A 15,685-nucleotide genomic window follows, 5' to 3' on the forward strand; every position below is an offset into this window, starting at 1 on the left:
CATCATTTAATAGTGTGCTGTTCAAATCTGATGCGTTTTCACATAGTTATAGTTTCTCTTGCTGAACTAGAAAATTTAGTAAAAAATTTCTAGAAACATATGATCAATCAATTATGAGTATATAAACTTAAATTGACCTTTAATTAACAGTGAGATTGAAGTAGGAATAAAAAGTTTATAAACTAACAGCTCCATACCCAGATTGATTCCCTACTACACTGTCAAACCTTTAAAAAAAACTAACATCAATCTCCATCAAATTATTTTCTAAAACAGAAAGGAAAGAACAGTACCAAATTAATTTTAGGAAGCCAATACAAAAACGGACAAACATACACACATAAAAAACAAGATGATAGGCCAGTGTCCTGATTAACACAGATGCAAAATTTGTCAAATATTTTCAAACAAAATATAATTATACATAAAAAATCACTTATAATTGAATGAAATTTTATTGAATATATGTTCCATATTTTAATTATCTACTGATCTGTTGCTGGACATGTAGGCTGTTTCTATTTCTATATATGGTGGTTTGAAAAAAATGCCTCCCATAAGAAGTGTCACTACTAGGAGGCATGGGTCTGTTGTAGTAGGAATGTAGTAGGTTGGAGAAAGTGTGTCCCTGTGGGGGTGGGCTTTGAGGTCTTCCAGTGTCGCACAGACTCTGTCTGTTGCCTGCAGATCAAGATATAGGACTCTCAGCTCCTTCCCCAGCACCATGTCTGCCTGCATACTACCATGTCCCAACATGATGATAATGGACTAAACCTCTAAACTGTAAGCCAGCGCCAATTAAATGTGTTCCTTCACAAGAGTTGTTATGCTCATAGTGTCTCTTCACATCAATAGAAACCTTACTTAAGGCAGACGTTGTTACCAAGGGCTGGGATATTGCTGGAACAGTCCTGACCATTTTTTTTTTTTCTTGGCAGAAATTAGGATTTTGGGAGTTTGTGTTAGGAAAGCATTGGAATGCTTTAAATACAGTGGTGCTCGGGAGCCTGACTAAAGAGGTCTCAGAGAAGTATGTGGCCTTGAGATCATTATTATAATATGTTGGTGAAGAGTTTGACTGCTTTTTGTGCTTGTCTGGAAAGTTTGCCTGAGGCTAAAGTGAAGAGTTATGGGTTAATTTTGTTGGTAGGGGAAATCTCAAAGTAGCTTAGTATAGACTCTGTCCTCTGGTTATTAGTCTAATGAAGATTTCTAATTAAAAGGGGCAAGTTGAGAAAGGAAAAGTACAAAGCAGACAATATGAGGAGAAAGGCACACCAGGAGTAGAATGGAGCTAAGTCCTGTGTTCAAGGAGATAAACCGATTAAGAAAAGGAATAAAGGAAGTGGTGACCTCAGAGCGAGATCCCCACCCAGCTAAGTTTCCAACTGGTGAAAAGAAACTAAAGAAAAGTTTAGAGATGAGTGTGGTGGTACATGCCTTTAATCCTAGCACTAGGGTGGCAGAGGCAAGTGGATCTCTGAGTTTGAAGCCAGCCTGGTCTACAGATCAAGGTTCAGGACAGCCAAGCTTAGGCAGTGAAGGAAACCATAGTAAACAGAAAACTTGTGAAGATGTAATTAAATGAAGGGGCCATGTTTCAGCCCAAGTAAACAGCAGAATTTGGCAGCTTTGGCCACATTCTGGCATTAAGGATAGAAGAAAGGGGATATGGAATATTCCTCCACAACTAAGAAAAACAACCAAGGCCAGGTATGTATCAGGGGTGTCCTTGAGTGGAGGTCCAGAAAGGCCATTGCATGAAGCCATGAAAGTGAAGCCTGGATTACCTTTGTGGCCACATGGAGATGCCAGAGCCATGGGATACCTGCCAAGGAATGCTGCTAATGGAATGGAATGATACTGGACTAAACCTCTGAACTAACTGTAAGGTAGTTCCAGTTAAATGATTTCCTTTGTAGGAACACAGATGTGGTGTTAGGGTGGACACCAGGATTTGAGTTGAGAGAAAGAATATGATCAAAATATAGTATATAAATGTATGAAATTCTCAAAGAACAAGTAAAAATATTATATACATATGTATTTAAAAAGGTAATTATCTGTGAGAGGTATTTGGGGGTTTTGGAGATAATAAAGGGAAAGGGAAAATAATGTAATTATATTATCTTTTTAAAAAATTTATTACTAAGTACTTAAAGCTAAAGATGTCTTCCTGGGATGTAGAATTTTAATTTTCTGATTATGGAACCCAATTTTTAAAATTTAATAACCCAAATGGGATAAACATAGGTCTGATTCCCCCACCCACCAGAAAAAAGGATCATTCTCCATGATCAAGCAGGCTTCATTCAAGCAAGAGTAAGCCTATACACACATAAAAAATATGATACATTGTAATACTCAGGACAGAAATCACACAATAAGATAATAAATTCATGGCTCTGATGAAGTTCAACATAATCTACATGCTAAACATAATCCACATGATAAAAGTATTAAAAAACCTGAAATAGAAGAAACCAACCACAGAATAAAAAGGCAAAATGTGACAAACTATAGCTTATATCTTACTAAATAGGGAAAAACTTAGAGCATTTCCACTACATGAAGACAGGGATGCCCTCTCCCTCCACTCTATTCTTAGTTAGTGCAGTAAGATACATAAATAAATAAATAAATAAATAAATAAATAAATAAATAAATAAATAAAAAATGATGCAAGTGAGAAAGGGAGAAGCCAGTGAACCAACTATAGCCCTCTACATAAGAGAGTCTAAAGACCAACATGAGATTTCTAAAATGGATAAAACACCTTTAACAAAGGATGAGGATATAAAATTCAACTTATACAAAAAGAGGGTTTTCTCCATGTGCAAACAATGAACAGGATGTGAAAGAATCAGCAAAACAATCCCATTCACAACTGTTCAAATATTACCTTGGAAAACACCTAAATAAGAAAGGAAAAGATCTTTATAATGAAAAATTTAAAACACCAGAAGCAGAAAGATCTCCCAGGCTCATGGATCAGTACAATAAGCACAGTAAAATGGTTACCTCTCTGAAAGAGATCTATAGATTCCATACAATCTCTGCCAAAATTCAAATGATACAATCTCAGGAGGCAGAGGCAAGGAGATCTCTGAGTTCAAGGCAGTTTGGTCTACATACTGAGTTCCAGGACAGCCAGTGCTATGCAGAGAAACCCTGCCCCCCCCAAAAGAATGACATTTAATGGCAATTCTAATTTGTTTTAATACTAAAAACCTGGAGTCAGATAGAGTGGTTAATCAGAGAAGCAGAACAGGCAGCCACTAGTTAGTTCTTACCTCTACTGAATCCTCAGATTGAATGGGCTGAACTCCTGTCTCCTCCCACTTTATATTCCTTTCTCTACCCAGCCCAGCCATATCCCTTCCTGTCTCTACCTCCCTAGTGGTGGAATTAAAGGCCTGTGACTTCCAAGTAATGGTATTAAAGGTGTGAGTCATCACTGATTGGCTGTGTTTCACTTTTAGACTGGGCCAATTTTGTGTAGCCCAATGTGGCCTTGAACTCAAAGAGATCAGCCTCCCGAGTGCCAGTGCTGGGATTAAAGATGTGCCACCCCTGCCTTGCCTTTATGACTAACTAGTGGCTAGCTCCACTGTTTGTCCTTCAGGTAAGCTTTATTTGTTAGATCACACACAAAATATCACCACAATGGCACCTGTGATGTAGCTTCAGGTAGCAGCACAGATAAAAGGAGCTGTGTGGAGGAATATAATTCTGTGCTCACTTGGCTCTGACCTTTGCTGCCTATTGCTGCTGCTGCTGCTGCTGTTGATTCCTTACTGCTATTAGAACCAACATTTCCAGGTTCTGTCACTGCCTGAGGACCAGTGGCTCCAAGGAACACACCGCATGTTCTTTGTAAGATTGCGGCTAAGACACCTAGCCCATGTGATTGAGCAACTCCTGGCTTAGTGTCTTCCATTGTGAGAGCCACCATAGACCACTTGAAGAGGCATCAAGACTCCAGAACAGAGCACTTACCTTGTTCTCAGTCTCTTAGGAATGAGACAACTGCTGTTACTATTTCAAAGTAAGTTGATTTAATAAGTTCTTTTAACACACACACACACACACACACACACACACACACACACACACACACACACACACACCACTGCTCTTCTTGGTTAATATTGGTTCAGTTCCTATAGAGAACCTCGATATAACAGTTGTCATAGAACAAGAAAAAAACAATTGTTAAATTAATATGGACACACAAAAGACACTAAATACCCACAGAAATCTTTGGCAAAGAGATAACTGTTAGCATTATCACAATGTCATCTGGTTTTCATTCTTACCACACGGACAATATTAGCATGGTACAATAGAATAGAATAGAATGGAATAGAACAGAACAGAATTGAATTCATACATAATTAGGGCCATATAGCTTTAGCAACCTGATTTTGATAAAAATGCCCAAACCATAAAATGGAGAAAAAAAAAAAAAAAAAAAGGTCTCTTCAAAAAGGGTTACTGAGAAAACTGGATTATCCACATATACAAGTACAATGCCAAAATGGGCCAAACACTTACTGTTGAGAAGTGTTTTTAAAATAAAAGTCTCTTGAAATTAAAACAAACCAACAAAAAGAGAGAAAATGGATGCCTAGACTACACAAAATTTAATAGAAGACATTATTGTAATGCCATTAGAGGAGAAAATTGGGAAAACACATAATAATATAGGCATCAGCAAGAATTTCCTAGAAAGGACTCCAGTAGTTCAGGAAGCAATAGCAAGAACATAGAAATAGGATTACATGAAACAAAACAAAACAAAACTTTTTACTACAAAGCAAACAATGAGCTGAGTGAAGATGACCTATAGAATGGGTCAGTATTTGTCAGAGGATTCAGATTAGCTACTATCCTAAATCCAAACAACTCAATTCCCAAGTAAGCTAATGAACTAGACAGTTCTCAAGAGGAAGAAAGGGTAATAAACACGAAAAAATATTCAACATCCCTAGCTATATGGATGTTAAAACTACAGAGATTCTATCTCACTTCAGAAATGCTGTCAAAGTATGACAGAAGGGAGCCTCATAAACTTATGGTGGCAATACAAATCAGCCTAGCCAATGCCAAAACTGTTCTCAATTTAAAAAAACTTTTATGTCTATAATTTACATTTGCATTCTAAATTAATATTTATCTCTTAAGCTTACCATCTCTATCAGCAGCTTCTCGAGGCTTCGATTTTAAAGTGAAAATCTTCCGTAGTTTACAGTTAGCAGAGACGATAATTCCATCCAAGGACTGGAAAACTGCTCCCTTAAATATCTCACTGGTGAATGCGACCATGTCAATGCACAGATTGCACCACTAGAAACAAGGGAAGCAGATGCGAGTTAGGACCTTCCATGCCACAGAAGCAAAGCCACCATACGCTTAAAGTTGAGGTGTTTATATATATTTTTCAGCTTGGTCACAGTGTGCGCTTTCTGTTTGACTCAAGTTTCCTCAAAAGTAGCCTTGATTCTACTCCACAAATCACCACAATCTGAATGTGACTCCACAAATCACCACAATCTGAATGTGACTCCACAAATCACCACAATCTGAATGTGACTCCACAAATCACCACAATCTGAATGTGGTGAGGTGACTATTGTGCTGCCATCATGAGACAAGCATGGCTGCTCTGGGAAATAACTCTCTTGTCAGGGGACACTATGCTAGTGTAAGGCTAACGGCAGGTGCTTAGAACACTTAAAGCTTGAACATCGGAGATAAGTAGCCTGTTGTTTTTTCAAGTGTATTAATTTGATTACAATTAGCTACTTTAGTTTTGATTTGAAAAAGGTAGGAATTAAATTAGAAGCTTGGTTAAATGGTACCCAGTACTATATACTTAACAACCAATTAACCTATTGTACAGAAATAGATTCTTCTAAAGGATTTGTAATTATGCCGGGTGTGTGCCAATTTTGAAGTACTATTGCAGGTACTAATTCCAGCCTATTAAACAATTAGATTTCTTAGTACTTCATCAAATGAACTCTCTGGTCTGGCTGAATAAAGGAAGAGGAAAAATAACCATTAGTGAGAAATTAAGATACATTTAAGATTGTAGGTTAAAAGTAAAAAATAATTTTTGAAATTAGAATAAAAGTACTATTAAAATTCCATGTCCTTCTCTTAAATATTAGGGTCTTCAATCATTTTTATAAGCACAGTTTATAACTATGACTTTCTAGGAGGATGCCGATTTAATATAGAGCTGAGCCTATGGTATCTCAATGGTAGATCCATTAGAGACTGGAGTGGGTTACTGATTACATCAAAAACATGATTTCTTTTTGTAAAGTTGCATTGCTAGGCCATGACAGTACTATGGCTCTTGGGGAGTATAGAACGTGGAGTTAGCTAAGGAGGAATGGGATTAAGTATTGGATAGTGGTAATTGGCTGGATTGTGGGACTTTGGGTAGGGCCTGGGGTAGGGCATCAAGCCTGTGAAAACAAGTTCTCAAGGAACCTGAGATTCTCTACAAGGCAAATGTTTCTGAAAGTTCTGTAAATTATAATGTGAAAATGCAGAGCACTAGGAATCAAGTTTGGGTCATCTGTGATGAGGGAATATCTCGGTGACAGAGGAGGTCTTTGGGGGATGAGGTGGGCTGTGTCAGAATAAATATCACTGAGACACAGATAGTCTTATGTCTGTTAGTCACACAAGTGTGAGGTGAGAAGGCTGGTTAGAAGGTTGACATGGGAGCCCATTAGAATACAAGGAACAAATCCAATAGAGAGGCCCATCAGGTGGAACTTGATGGCCGGTGAAGTCCAGATCATAGAGAATGGAGGTGTGCATTGCCTTTATCCATTAGTATATTCTATAAACACCTTTTCCTAAAAGACCTCACATGCCCCAGTTCTAGCTAACTAGTTCAAGCTACCAAGAATTCCCTTATTTCTTCCCCCACACACTGAGTTCATATTAAGTGCAAGGCACTGGTCTTACTTCTGGAGATATAACAAACATGAGATAGTTTTCTGTCTTAAGAAGAGAGACAGACATATGGCTTCTACTTAACACAGTTACTACAGAGGGGGCTTAGGATGGGTTAGTTTAGAAAAAATAGCTTAAGAATTGTTGAAATCACAGTCAAACTTGAAAATAAAAGCCCACTACTGTCAAGGTTTTACCTGATCATCCTGTTAAATCAATTAATGAGTCTCTTCTCCACATGCAATTTATTTATTTATTTATTTTTGACACTTTTAGAAATTAATTCACCCCCTGCCCCATGTCAGAAGAGACCTCCGGTTCACTTCACACCCTGCTTTTTAAACTTCATCCTCCCTGGATTATCATCTTTTGTTTATTCTATTTTCCCCTAGCATTTCATATTTTGAGATTGTATTAACGGGGTTGTAATAATACACAGAATGGAGCCAAGTGGTACGTTGTGACAACATTCCCTTCCACCACAAGCCTTTTTCCCCCTTTATATTTGAGTTAACTGCTGCTTGTATAATCTGCTCCCTTTTAAAAGAATCGACTCTTAGGTTGTCTACTTCTTGGAAAAGCTTCCCGATGCCACCCCCGTTTGGTTCTGAAGAAGTTTACCATGTGCAGAACGCAGGTGAACATGTTTGTGATCTCACCTGTTCCTCTACCCCTGCTTATCTGAGCCCTGGGTGGGCTATACTACCAGTCCAGCTAGGGAATTAAAGCCCACTTCCTTCTAACCGAGTCCCAGGAAAGCAGCCTGAATCCAGGGCAGACATGATGCCCTTATTCTCTCTTTTGAAAGATTTTAGTTTGCAGAGCAAGGATGTAAGAAAGGGGCAGGAGAATAATTCTTGCAAGCGGAATATAGAAAATGATAAAGCATGGACATTGACATGGGAGGAGAGAACAGAAATTATGAAAACAAGAAAGTTACTATGGTGAGGGGGCTAGTGGTCATGCTAGGCTGATTCTGCTACATAGGGCTAGTAGCTGAATCACCAATGTCTTGTGAAATAACTGAAGTCTCTCCCAGTTCATGGCCCACAACAAGGAAATAGGGCCCCAACCCTGGAACAAATGATTCCAGATGAACAGACAGCCCTGTCTGGGTCACTCCTGGCCTACGGACAGTCTGGAGACTTTCCAAGTCATTCTATGGTTTATCCCTTAAATAACAACAGGTCATACTTGGGTGATCTCTCAAACATGAGACCATACTTTGTAATCAATCACCTTGTGCCCCATGCATGTATGCTGATTGCGGTCTTTCTTTATAAAAAGAGACCCTGAACCCTTTGGGAGGTGTGCAGCTTTCCCCGAGATTGCTGTCACCCTAGTGCACTCGTTCAATACACCCCTCTTGCTTGTTTCATCTCCTGGATTTGGTGTTTGTGTCGCGGGGCTCTCCCATCAGCCCATAAGGACCCCAGAATTAGGGTCCGATACTTTCTGACTCATTCTTGTTTGCAAAGTCTTCAATAAGTATGTGTCTAAGCATGAATACATGAAAATATATGCAACTGCACTCATGTTTACACACACACACACACACACACTTTCATCTTTTTAATAATTAAACAAATGTCTGATAAGTAGTATTTTTATTCCATGGGTCTACCACCAAGAAGGTGGATCCTGAAAAAAATGGAGAAACCTTTTATAAATCCACCTTGGCTAGAGAAAATAGAAATACATACACACATATATTGTGGTTTAGCAGATTTTATAAGGTTATAAATTCCATAAGCTTCAACAAACAATGAAATAATCACATGAATACTATGATGTATGTTACAAAGTTTGGGGAAAGAGGATAAAATCTACTACTAATGTGGATTATAGGAAACATCTTTATAAAATCATTTTTCATTATTCTTGAAAGTATCATCCATTATTAAAGTCTTTATGCATTTCTGACATTTTCTTTATTTTTAATTACTCTATTTTTTGGTGATATATTGTTTATTATCTAATAAAGACAGTGAAGATCAGAGAAGCAAAGTAGCCAGCTAGTAGCTCTTACCTCTAGCAAGGCTGAAATGGAGATTCTCTCTCCCCTGTGACTGGAAACTGAATCTCGCATGAGACCCATTTCTTCTTCTAATGCTGGGATTAAAGGTGTGAGCTCTGTTACTCTTTTAGACTGACTCACTCTTGTGAAGCCCAGGGTGGCCAGAACTCAGGTCTCCTGATTCCTGGGATTAAAGGTGTGTGCCACTACTGCCCAGATTCTATGGTTATGGCTAGCTTTGCACTCTGATCTTCAGTGGCTTTATTTGATCATAAACAATATATATCACTACACTATTCCTACATACAAGCAGGGGAGAATTACTGACATCAAGTGTTTGTAATGTGAGGGCTTAATACATAGGCAACAGAGTGTTCCTCATCTTCACCACGTTTTTGAGATTCACATATTAAACATCTTGGCGAATGTTTAGTGTACACCTGAAACGATGTATGTGCTGTAGTCATTAGATAAACTTGCAACAACTGTCACAGAGTTCAGGCTGATTGACAGTGCTTCAAAACACAGTCTTCCTGATTTACCAACACTTTTAAAGGGAGGAGACTTGAAATTTTGTTACACTGTTTGGCTTTTCCCATTTGGTTCTTTTAGTTTTTTTTTTTTTTAATACATTTTCAAGCTCTCTTACTATTTAAATGTCTTAGAGCTGTCATATTATGTCAGTAATTTTTTTCTATTGCAAACTAGTTTTTTTTGGGGGGGGGGAGTTCGAGACAGGGTTTCTCTGTATTGCTTTAGAGCCTGTCCTGCAACTACCTCTGAATATCAGGCTGACCTCGAACTCACACAGATCCACCTGCCTCTGCCTCCCGAGTGCTGGGACTAAAGCCATGGACCACCAATGCCCGGCTCTATAACAAATTCTTGAGAGAAAAGGATAATCATTTTGGGTCATAGCATAAGAAGTTTAGGCCTTCTAATTGAGACCCATGTTCAGCGGGTCTGAGTCAGTTCAATGCTAGTTTCTCAGCTATCAGTCTGGGGGTCCATGAGCTCCCCCTTATTCTCTGTGGGTTTCTGGAGCCTGGTCTTGATCCCTTTGCTTATCACCTCTCCCTCTCTGCTACTGAATTCCAGGAGTTTGGCTCAGTGTTTAGCTGTGGGTGTCTGCTTCTGTTTCCATCAGCTACTGGATGAAGGCTATAGGATGGCATATAAGGTAGTCATCAATCTCATTATCAGGGAAGAGCATTTAAGACAGCCTCTACTGTTGCTCAGATTGTTAGTTGGGGTCATCCTTGTAGATCTCTGGACATTTTTCCAGTGTCAGTTTTCTCTTCAAACCTATAATGGCTCCCTCTATTATGGTATCTCTTTTCCTTTTCTCGTCTATTTGTCCCCTGACTCAATCCTCATGGTCCCTCATGATCTCCTCACCCTTCCTCTTCTCCCCGTCACTTTATCCCAACTCTCTCTCTATTCACTGCCACCTATCCCCACTCCCAATATGCTCAGGAGATCTTGTCTCATTTCTCTTCTGTGGAGGACCTTGTATGAATTTCTTAGGGTCCTCCGTGTTTCTTAGCTTCACTGGTGGTGTGAATTGTAAGCTGTTGATCCTTTCCTCTGTATAAAATCTATATATAAGTGAGTACATACCATGTTCCTCTTTTTGTGACTGGGTTACCTCATTCAGGATGGTTTCTTCAAGTTCCATCCATTTTCCTGTGAATTTCAAGATTCCATTGTTATTTTTTTCCGCTGAGTAGTATTTCATTGTGTAAATGTACCACATCTTCTTTATCCATTCTTCAACTGAGGGGCATCTACGTTGCTTCCAGGTTCTTACTATTACAAATAATGCTGTTATGAACATAGATGAACATAGTCTTTGTTGCATGGATGTGGATCATTTGGGTATATGCCTAAGAGTGGAATTGCCAGATCTTGTGGTAGACTGATTCTCATTTTCCTGAGTAACCGCCATACTTATCTCCAAAATGGTTATACAAGTTTGTACTCCCACTAGCAGTGGAGGAGTGTTCCCCTCTCTCCACATCCTCTCCAGCATAAACTATCTTTGGTGTTTCTGATTTTAGCCATTCTGACAGGAGTAAGATGGTATCTCAGAGTTGCCTTGATTAGCATTTCCCTGATGACTAAGGATGTTGGGCACTTTCTTAAGTGTCTTCCAGCCATTTTGGATTCTTCTATTAAGAGTTCTCTGTTCAGTTCTGTATTTGGTGTTTTGGTGACTAGTCTCTTGAGTTCTTTGTGTAGTTTAGAAATCATCCCTCTGTCAGATGTGGGGTTGGTGAAGGCCTTTTCCCAGTCTGTGGGCTGCCATTTGGTGTTGTTGACTGTGTTTTTTGCCTTACAGAAGCTTCTCAGTTTCAAGAGGTCCCATTTATTAATTGTGGATCTCAGTGTCTGTGCTACTGGTATTATGTTCAGGAAGTGGTCTCCTGTACCAATTCATTCAAGCATACCTCCCACTTTCTTTCTTAAGAGGTTCAGTGTGGTTGGGTTTAGGTTGAGGTCTTTGATCCATTTGGACTTAAGTTTTGTGCATGGCGATAGACACGGGTCCATCTGCAGTCTTCTACACAACATCATCCAGTTATACCAGCACCATTTGTTGAAGATGCTTTCCTTCTTCTTTTCTTTTTTCTTTTCTTTTGTATAACAGCCCTGGCTGTTCTTGAACTCACTCTGTAGACCAGACTGGCCTCAAACTCACAGCTCTACCTGCCTCTGCCTCCCAAATGCTGGGGTTAAAGGCCTGTTGACACCACCATCTGACTCATTATCTTTCTTAACAAACTTTTTATTTCAATTACTGTGTTTCCCTGGTACAACTCTTAGACCTGGACTTAAGAACCTGGACACCTCAGTGGGTGCCTTCCAAATGCTGAGCCATACCTGTAGTAAAATGACAAGTAACACTTTGTTCCATTCTGTGGGCTTTCCACACAGGTTTCCTCTGCTGCAGACCCATTTAATTTCATCCAACCTCCTCTGCCAGTTTTTATTACTGTAGCCCCTAGAATTCTTTCAGAAAGTCCTTGCTCATGCCCGTATATGATGTATCTTCCTATAGCAGCTTCATGGATTGAAATTTTTTTCTATGATAATATGTTTTATTTAAATTTGCAACAGTGGCTTGAGATTTTACATTAAGTTTTTCCATCTATTCTGAATCAAATTTTTTTACATAGAATGGGCAATATGGATTTAGTTTTATTTATGCCATCATTTGTTGAAGAAACCACCTTTATCCAATGCATATTTTCAGCATCTTTCTTTAATGTCAGATGACTGTAGCTGTGTGAGTTCATTTTTTTTTTTTTTTTTTTTTTTTTTTTTTTTTACTATCAGTGTCATGCTGTTTTTGTTAGCATGTGACCTGAAGTTGGACATTGTTACAACATCACCACTGTTCTTCTTACTCATTCTGGGAGTTTTCTGATTTCATATGATTATGAGATTTATTTTCTGTGATGGTGTCTTTGGAACAGTAAAGGAATCTATTGAATCAAATAGATTACCTTCAGCATTTTCACTGTGTTAATTCTGTTCATCTAGAAGCATGGGAGGTTTTTCCATATTCTAGCATCTCCTTTGATTTATTCAGTGTTTTCGAATTTTCATTGTACATAAAACTTATACATCCTAGGTTAGGTTTATTTCTAGGTGATGCTTGCTCCACAATGGGAGAGGGAGCCCAAACAAGAGAGCAGGATCTCACAATTTGTGAGTTACCAGAGACATCTCTCTGGGGAGAAGTTAAGTGTTACAACTTCACTATATTCCAGGAAGAAGGGGGAATATAAAGGCTGGGGACAGTGGCAGGGCATCATCTAATTTGCACCAGGAGGCATGCACCCATCAAGACTCCTAGTATGTACTGCAAGGGAGCCTTCCAGCAGGGATCTATGTCAGAGTTCAAGCTAAAGATAAAGGGCATCTGGTTTAGAGACAGCTTTGAGATAAAGTCAGTCTTCCAGGTCCAGGGTTATTCTCTAGATAAGGGCAGTAGAGAGCAAGAAGCCTTGCTGGGGAGAAAGGGAGTTCCATATTGCTGAACTTAGAGAAAAAACTTCTAGGCTTATGGCAAGACTGCAACCTCTACTAGTTAGCAATGTATTCCAACATCTAGGTATATTTAAAAAATGATTGTGAATAGGATTCTTTTCTTGATTTCTTTTTCATCACGTTTGTTATTGGTATAAGGGAAACTAGTGATTTTTGTATGTCTATTTCATATTATGTTCTGATGCTGAATGCATTTATGAGCTTCAAGTTTTCTGGTGGACTCCTTAGGGTCTCTTACAACTACGGTTACATTACACGCAAAAAGATGGTTTGAATTCTTTTTTTATATCTTTCTTCCTTTTCCCTTATCACTCTAATACTCCAAGTACAATATGGAACAAGAGTGGAAAAGGGACAATCTTGTCTCATTTCTAATTTTAAAGGTTTTCTTTCACTTATAATAATATTGGCTATGGGTTTGTCACATATATGTTCCTCCTAGTTCAACTTTATGACTTTCATGCTATGGGGATGAATCATTTTGTCAAAAGCCTTTCCTGCATCCACTGATTGGTATGTTGTGATGGCTAGTTTCATGTCAAGTTGACACAAGCTAAGTCATTTTTGGAGAGGGAACCCCAGTTGAGAAAACTCCCTCAACAGAGTCTCCTGTGGTGAATTTTCTTGAGTGATGATTGATGCACGAGGGCCCAGTTCACTGCAGCACCACTCCTGGGCTAATCATGGGTTCTATGAGAAAGCAGGGTGAGCAAGCATGGGGAGCAAGCCAGTAAACAGCACTCCTCCATGGCCTCAGCGTCTGTTCTTGCCTCCAAGTTCTTGCCTTGAGTTTCTGAATATCAGACTACAAATTGTAAGATGAAATAAACCATTTCCTCCCCACACTGCTTTTGGTCATGGAGTTTTGTCAGAGCAGCAACCCTAACTAAGACATATGTCTTGTACTACTCTTGCATCCCTGCAATGAAGACCAGTCATAGTAAATGATCTTATTGATGAGTAGTTGGAATTCAGCCTGAACATGTTTTATTGAGAAGCTCTGCCCACTGTTTATATCAAGAGACTAGCTTATAATCATATTTGTTGCTGTGTCCTTATCTGTGTTTGGTATGGGTAATATAGTTTTATAAAGCTAGTATGGTAACAGGCTTTCCTTTCTGCTCAATGGAACAGTTTGAGGAGCACTGGCTGTATTTCTTCTAAAAGGTGTGGAAGAATATGAATTCTGGTCAAGGCTGCTTTGCTTTTAGTTTACAGATTTTTTTTGTGTGTGTGTGTGTGTGTGAGCCCAAGTTTAGGACCTGTTCCTATGCAGACCCTCATGTGGGACCACATGCAAGTGTAGTTTCTCATGTGGGTACACATGCGATTGTGGTTGTCCCTTGCGTGAGCAGAAGTATGGGGCCAATTTCTGTGTGGTTTACTCAAACATAAGGCTAAGACCAGATTTGCATCTGTGGAATACTGTATGGTCTTTATTTCCATCTATCTCTCTTCTATTTCAAGTATTTTACAGCACAGACATCAGACTGTAGCCACATGCAACTTGCTCTGGGTTCACAAGCTCTGCGGGGAAGGAACTTTGCTTCCATAGGCTCCCAGACATCTTTTTAAAATGGCCTTTTGCTGTGCCAGTCTGAGTGATGAGAACAGAGTGTTTTCCTGGCATGTATATAGTATATGGGCCAAAGGCTGCACTGGTTAGGTTGCAAATTTGCCCAGTGACATAGCCAAGGTAGGTTTTCACATTTTCTCCCATCTTCTTTCTCCCCCTCTTCTCTCTGAGTAAAGGTCTCATGCAGCTGAGGCGGACCTCAAGCATATCATCTAGGCACAAAGGAATTGCAACTTCTGATCTTCCTCCACCTCCTGATAGCCCGCATTCCAGGTGTGCATGAGCATGCCCAGTTTCATGCACTTATGAGGACTGAGCCCTGGGTTTCCTGCATACAAGGCAAGTTCTCTATCAACTGAACTACAGCTCCAGTTCTTAATTGTGCTGTGGAGCCTCTGATTTACCATCCCTGCTCTGGTCTCCATGCTTCCTCTTTAGTGTAGCTTGCCTCCACCGAGACATATTTCAAACCATATCTACCAATAGTACCATTACTTATGAACTTCTGGGGGCCAATTAGATTCAGACTACCACATTTCACTCCCTGGCCCCCATAAGTTTGTGACAACATCATAATGCAAAAATGCATTTTGTCCAACATTAAAAGTCCCCATAGTCTATCACTGCCTCAGCCATGTTTTAAAAGTCCAAAGTCTCTTATGAGATTCATGCAATCTCTTAACTATTATCCCCTATAAAATCAAAATAAAAAAGCAGATCACATACTTCCAACATATAATGGCAAGGATATATATCACTGTTCTAAAACAGGGAAGAAAGCACAATAAAGAAATACCGGACCAAAACGAGACTGAAAAACTGCTGGGCAAACTCCAAACTCTTTATCTCCATGTCTGATATAAAAATGCTCTTAAGATCCCAAACCCCTATCAGCTTTGTTGACTGCAACACATTTCTCTTCCCCATAGGCAGGTATCTCCTAGCACTGGCATTTCCAACACTTTCGACATCCAAGGTAATCCAGGCTTCATCTTCACAGTTTCATGCAATGGCCTCTAGGCCTCCATTAAGAGACCTCTGACACATGTCTTGCCTCA

The 15,685-nt window shown here is 39.3% G+C and overlaps 1 protein-coding gene across 3 annotated transcripts in view; it reads right to left on the bottom strand.

Annotated features, from left to right (window-relative positions):
• Cfap20dc (CFAP20 domain containing) overlaps positions 1 to 15,685 on the bottom strand; it is a 251,621-nt gene that overhangs the window by 141,145 nt on the left and 94,791 nt on the right. For all 3 annotated transcript variants that reach the window (XM_051206686.1, XM_051206685.1, XM_051206687.1), the window contains one exon: positions 5,193 to 5,349. In XM_051206686.1, coding sequence (XP_051062643.1) covers positions 5,193 to 5,349 — 157 coding nt within the window. The remainder of the gene's footprint in view (positions 1 to 5,192; positions 5,350 to 15,685) is intronic.

This window comes from Phodopus roborovskii, unplaced genomic scaffold (assembly GCF_943737965.1).
Source record: "Phodopus roborovskii unplaced genomic scaffold, PHOROB, whole genome shotgun sequence".
NCBI lineage: Eukaryota > Metazoa > Chordata > Mammalia > Rodentia > Cricetidae > Phodopus > Phodopus roborovskii.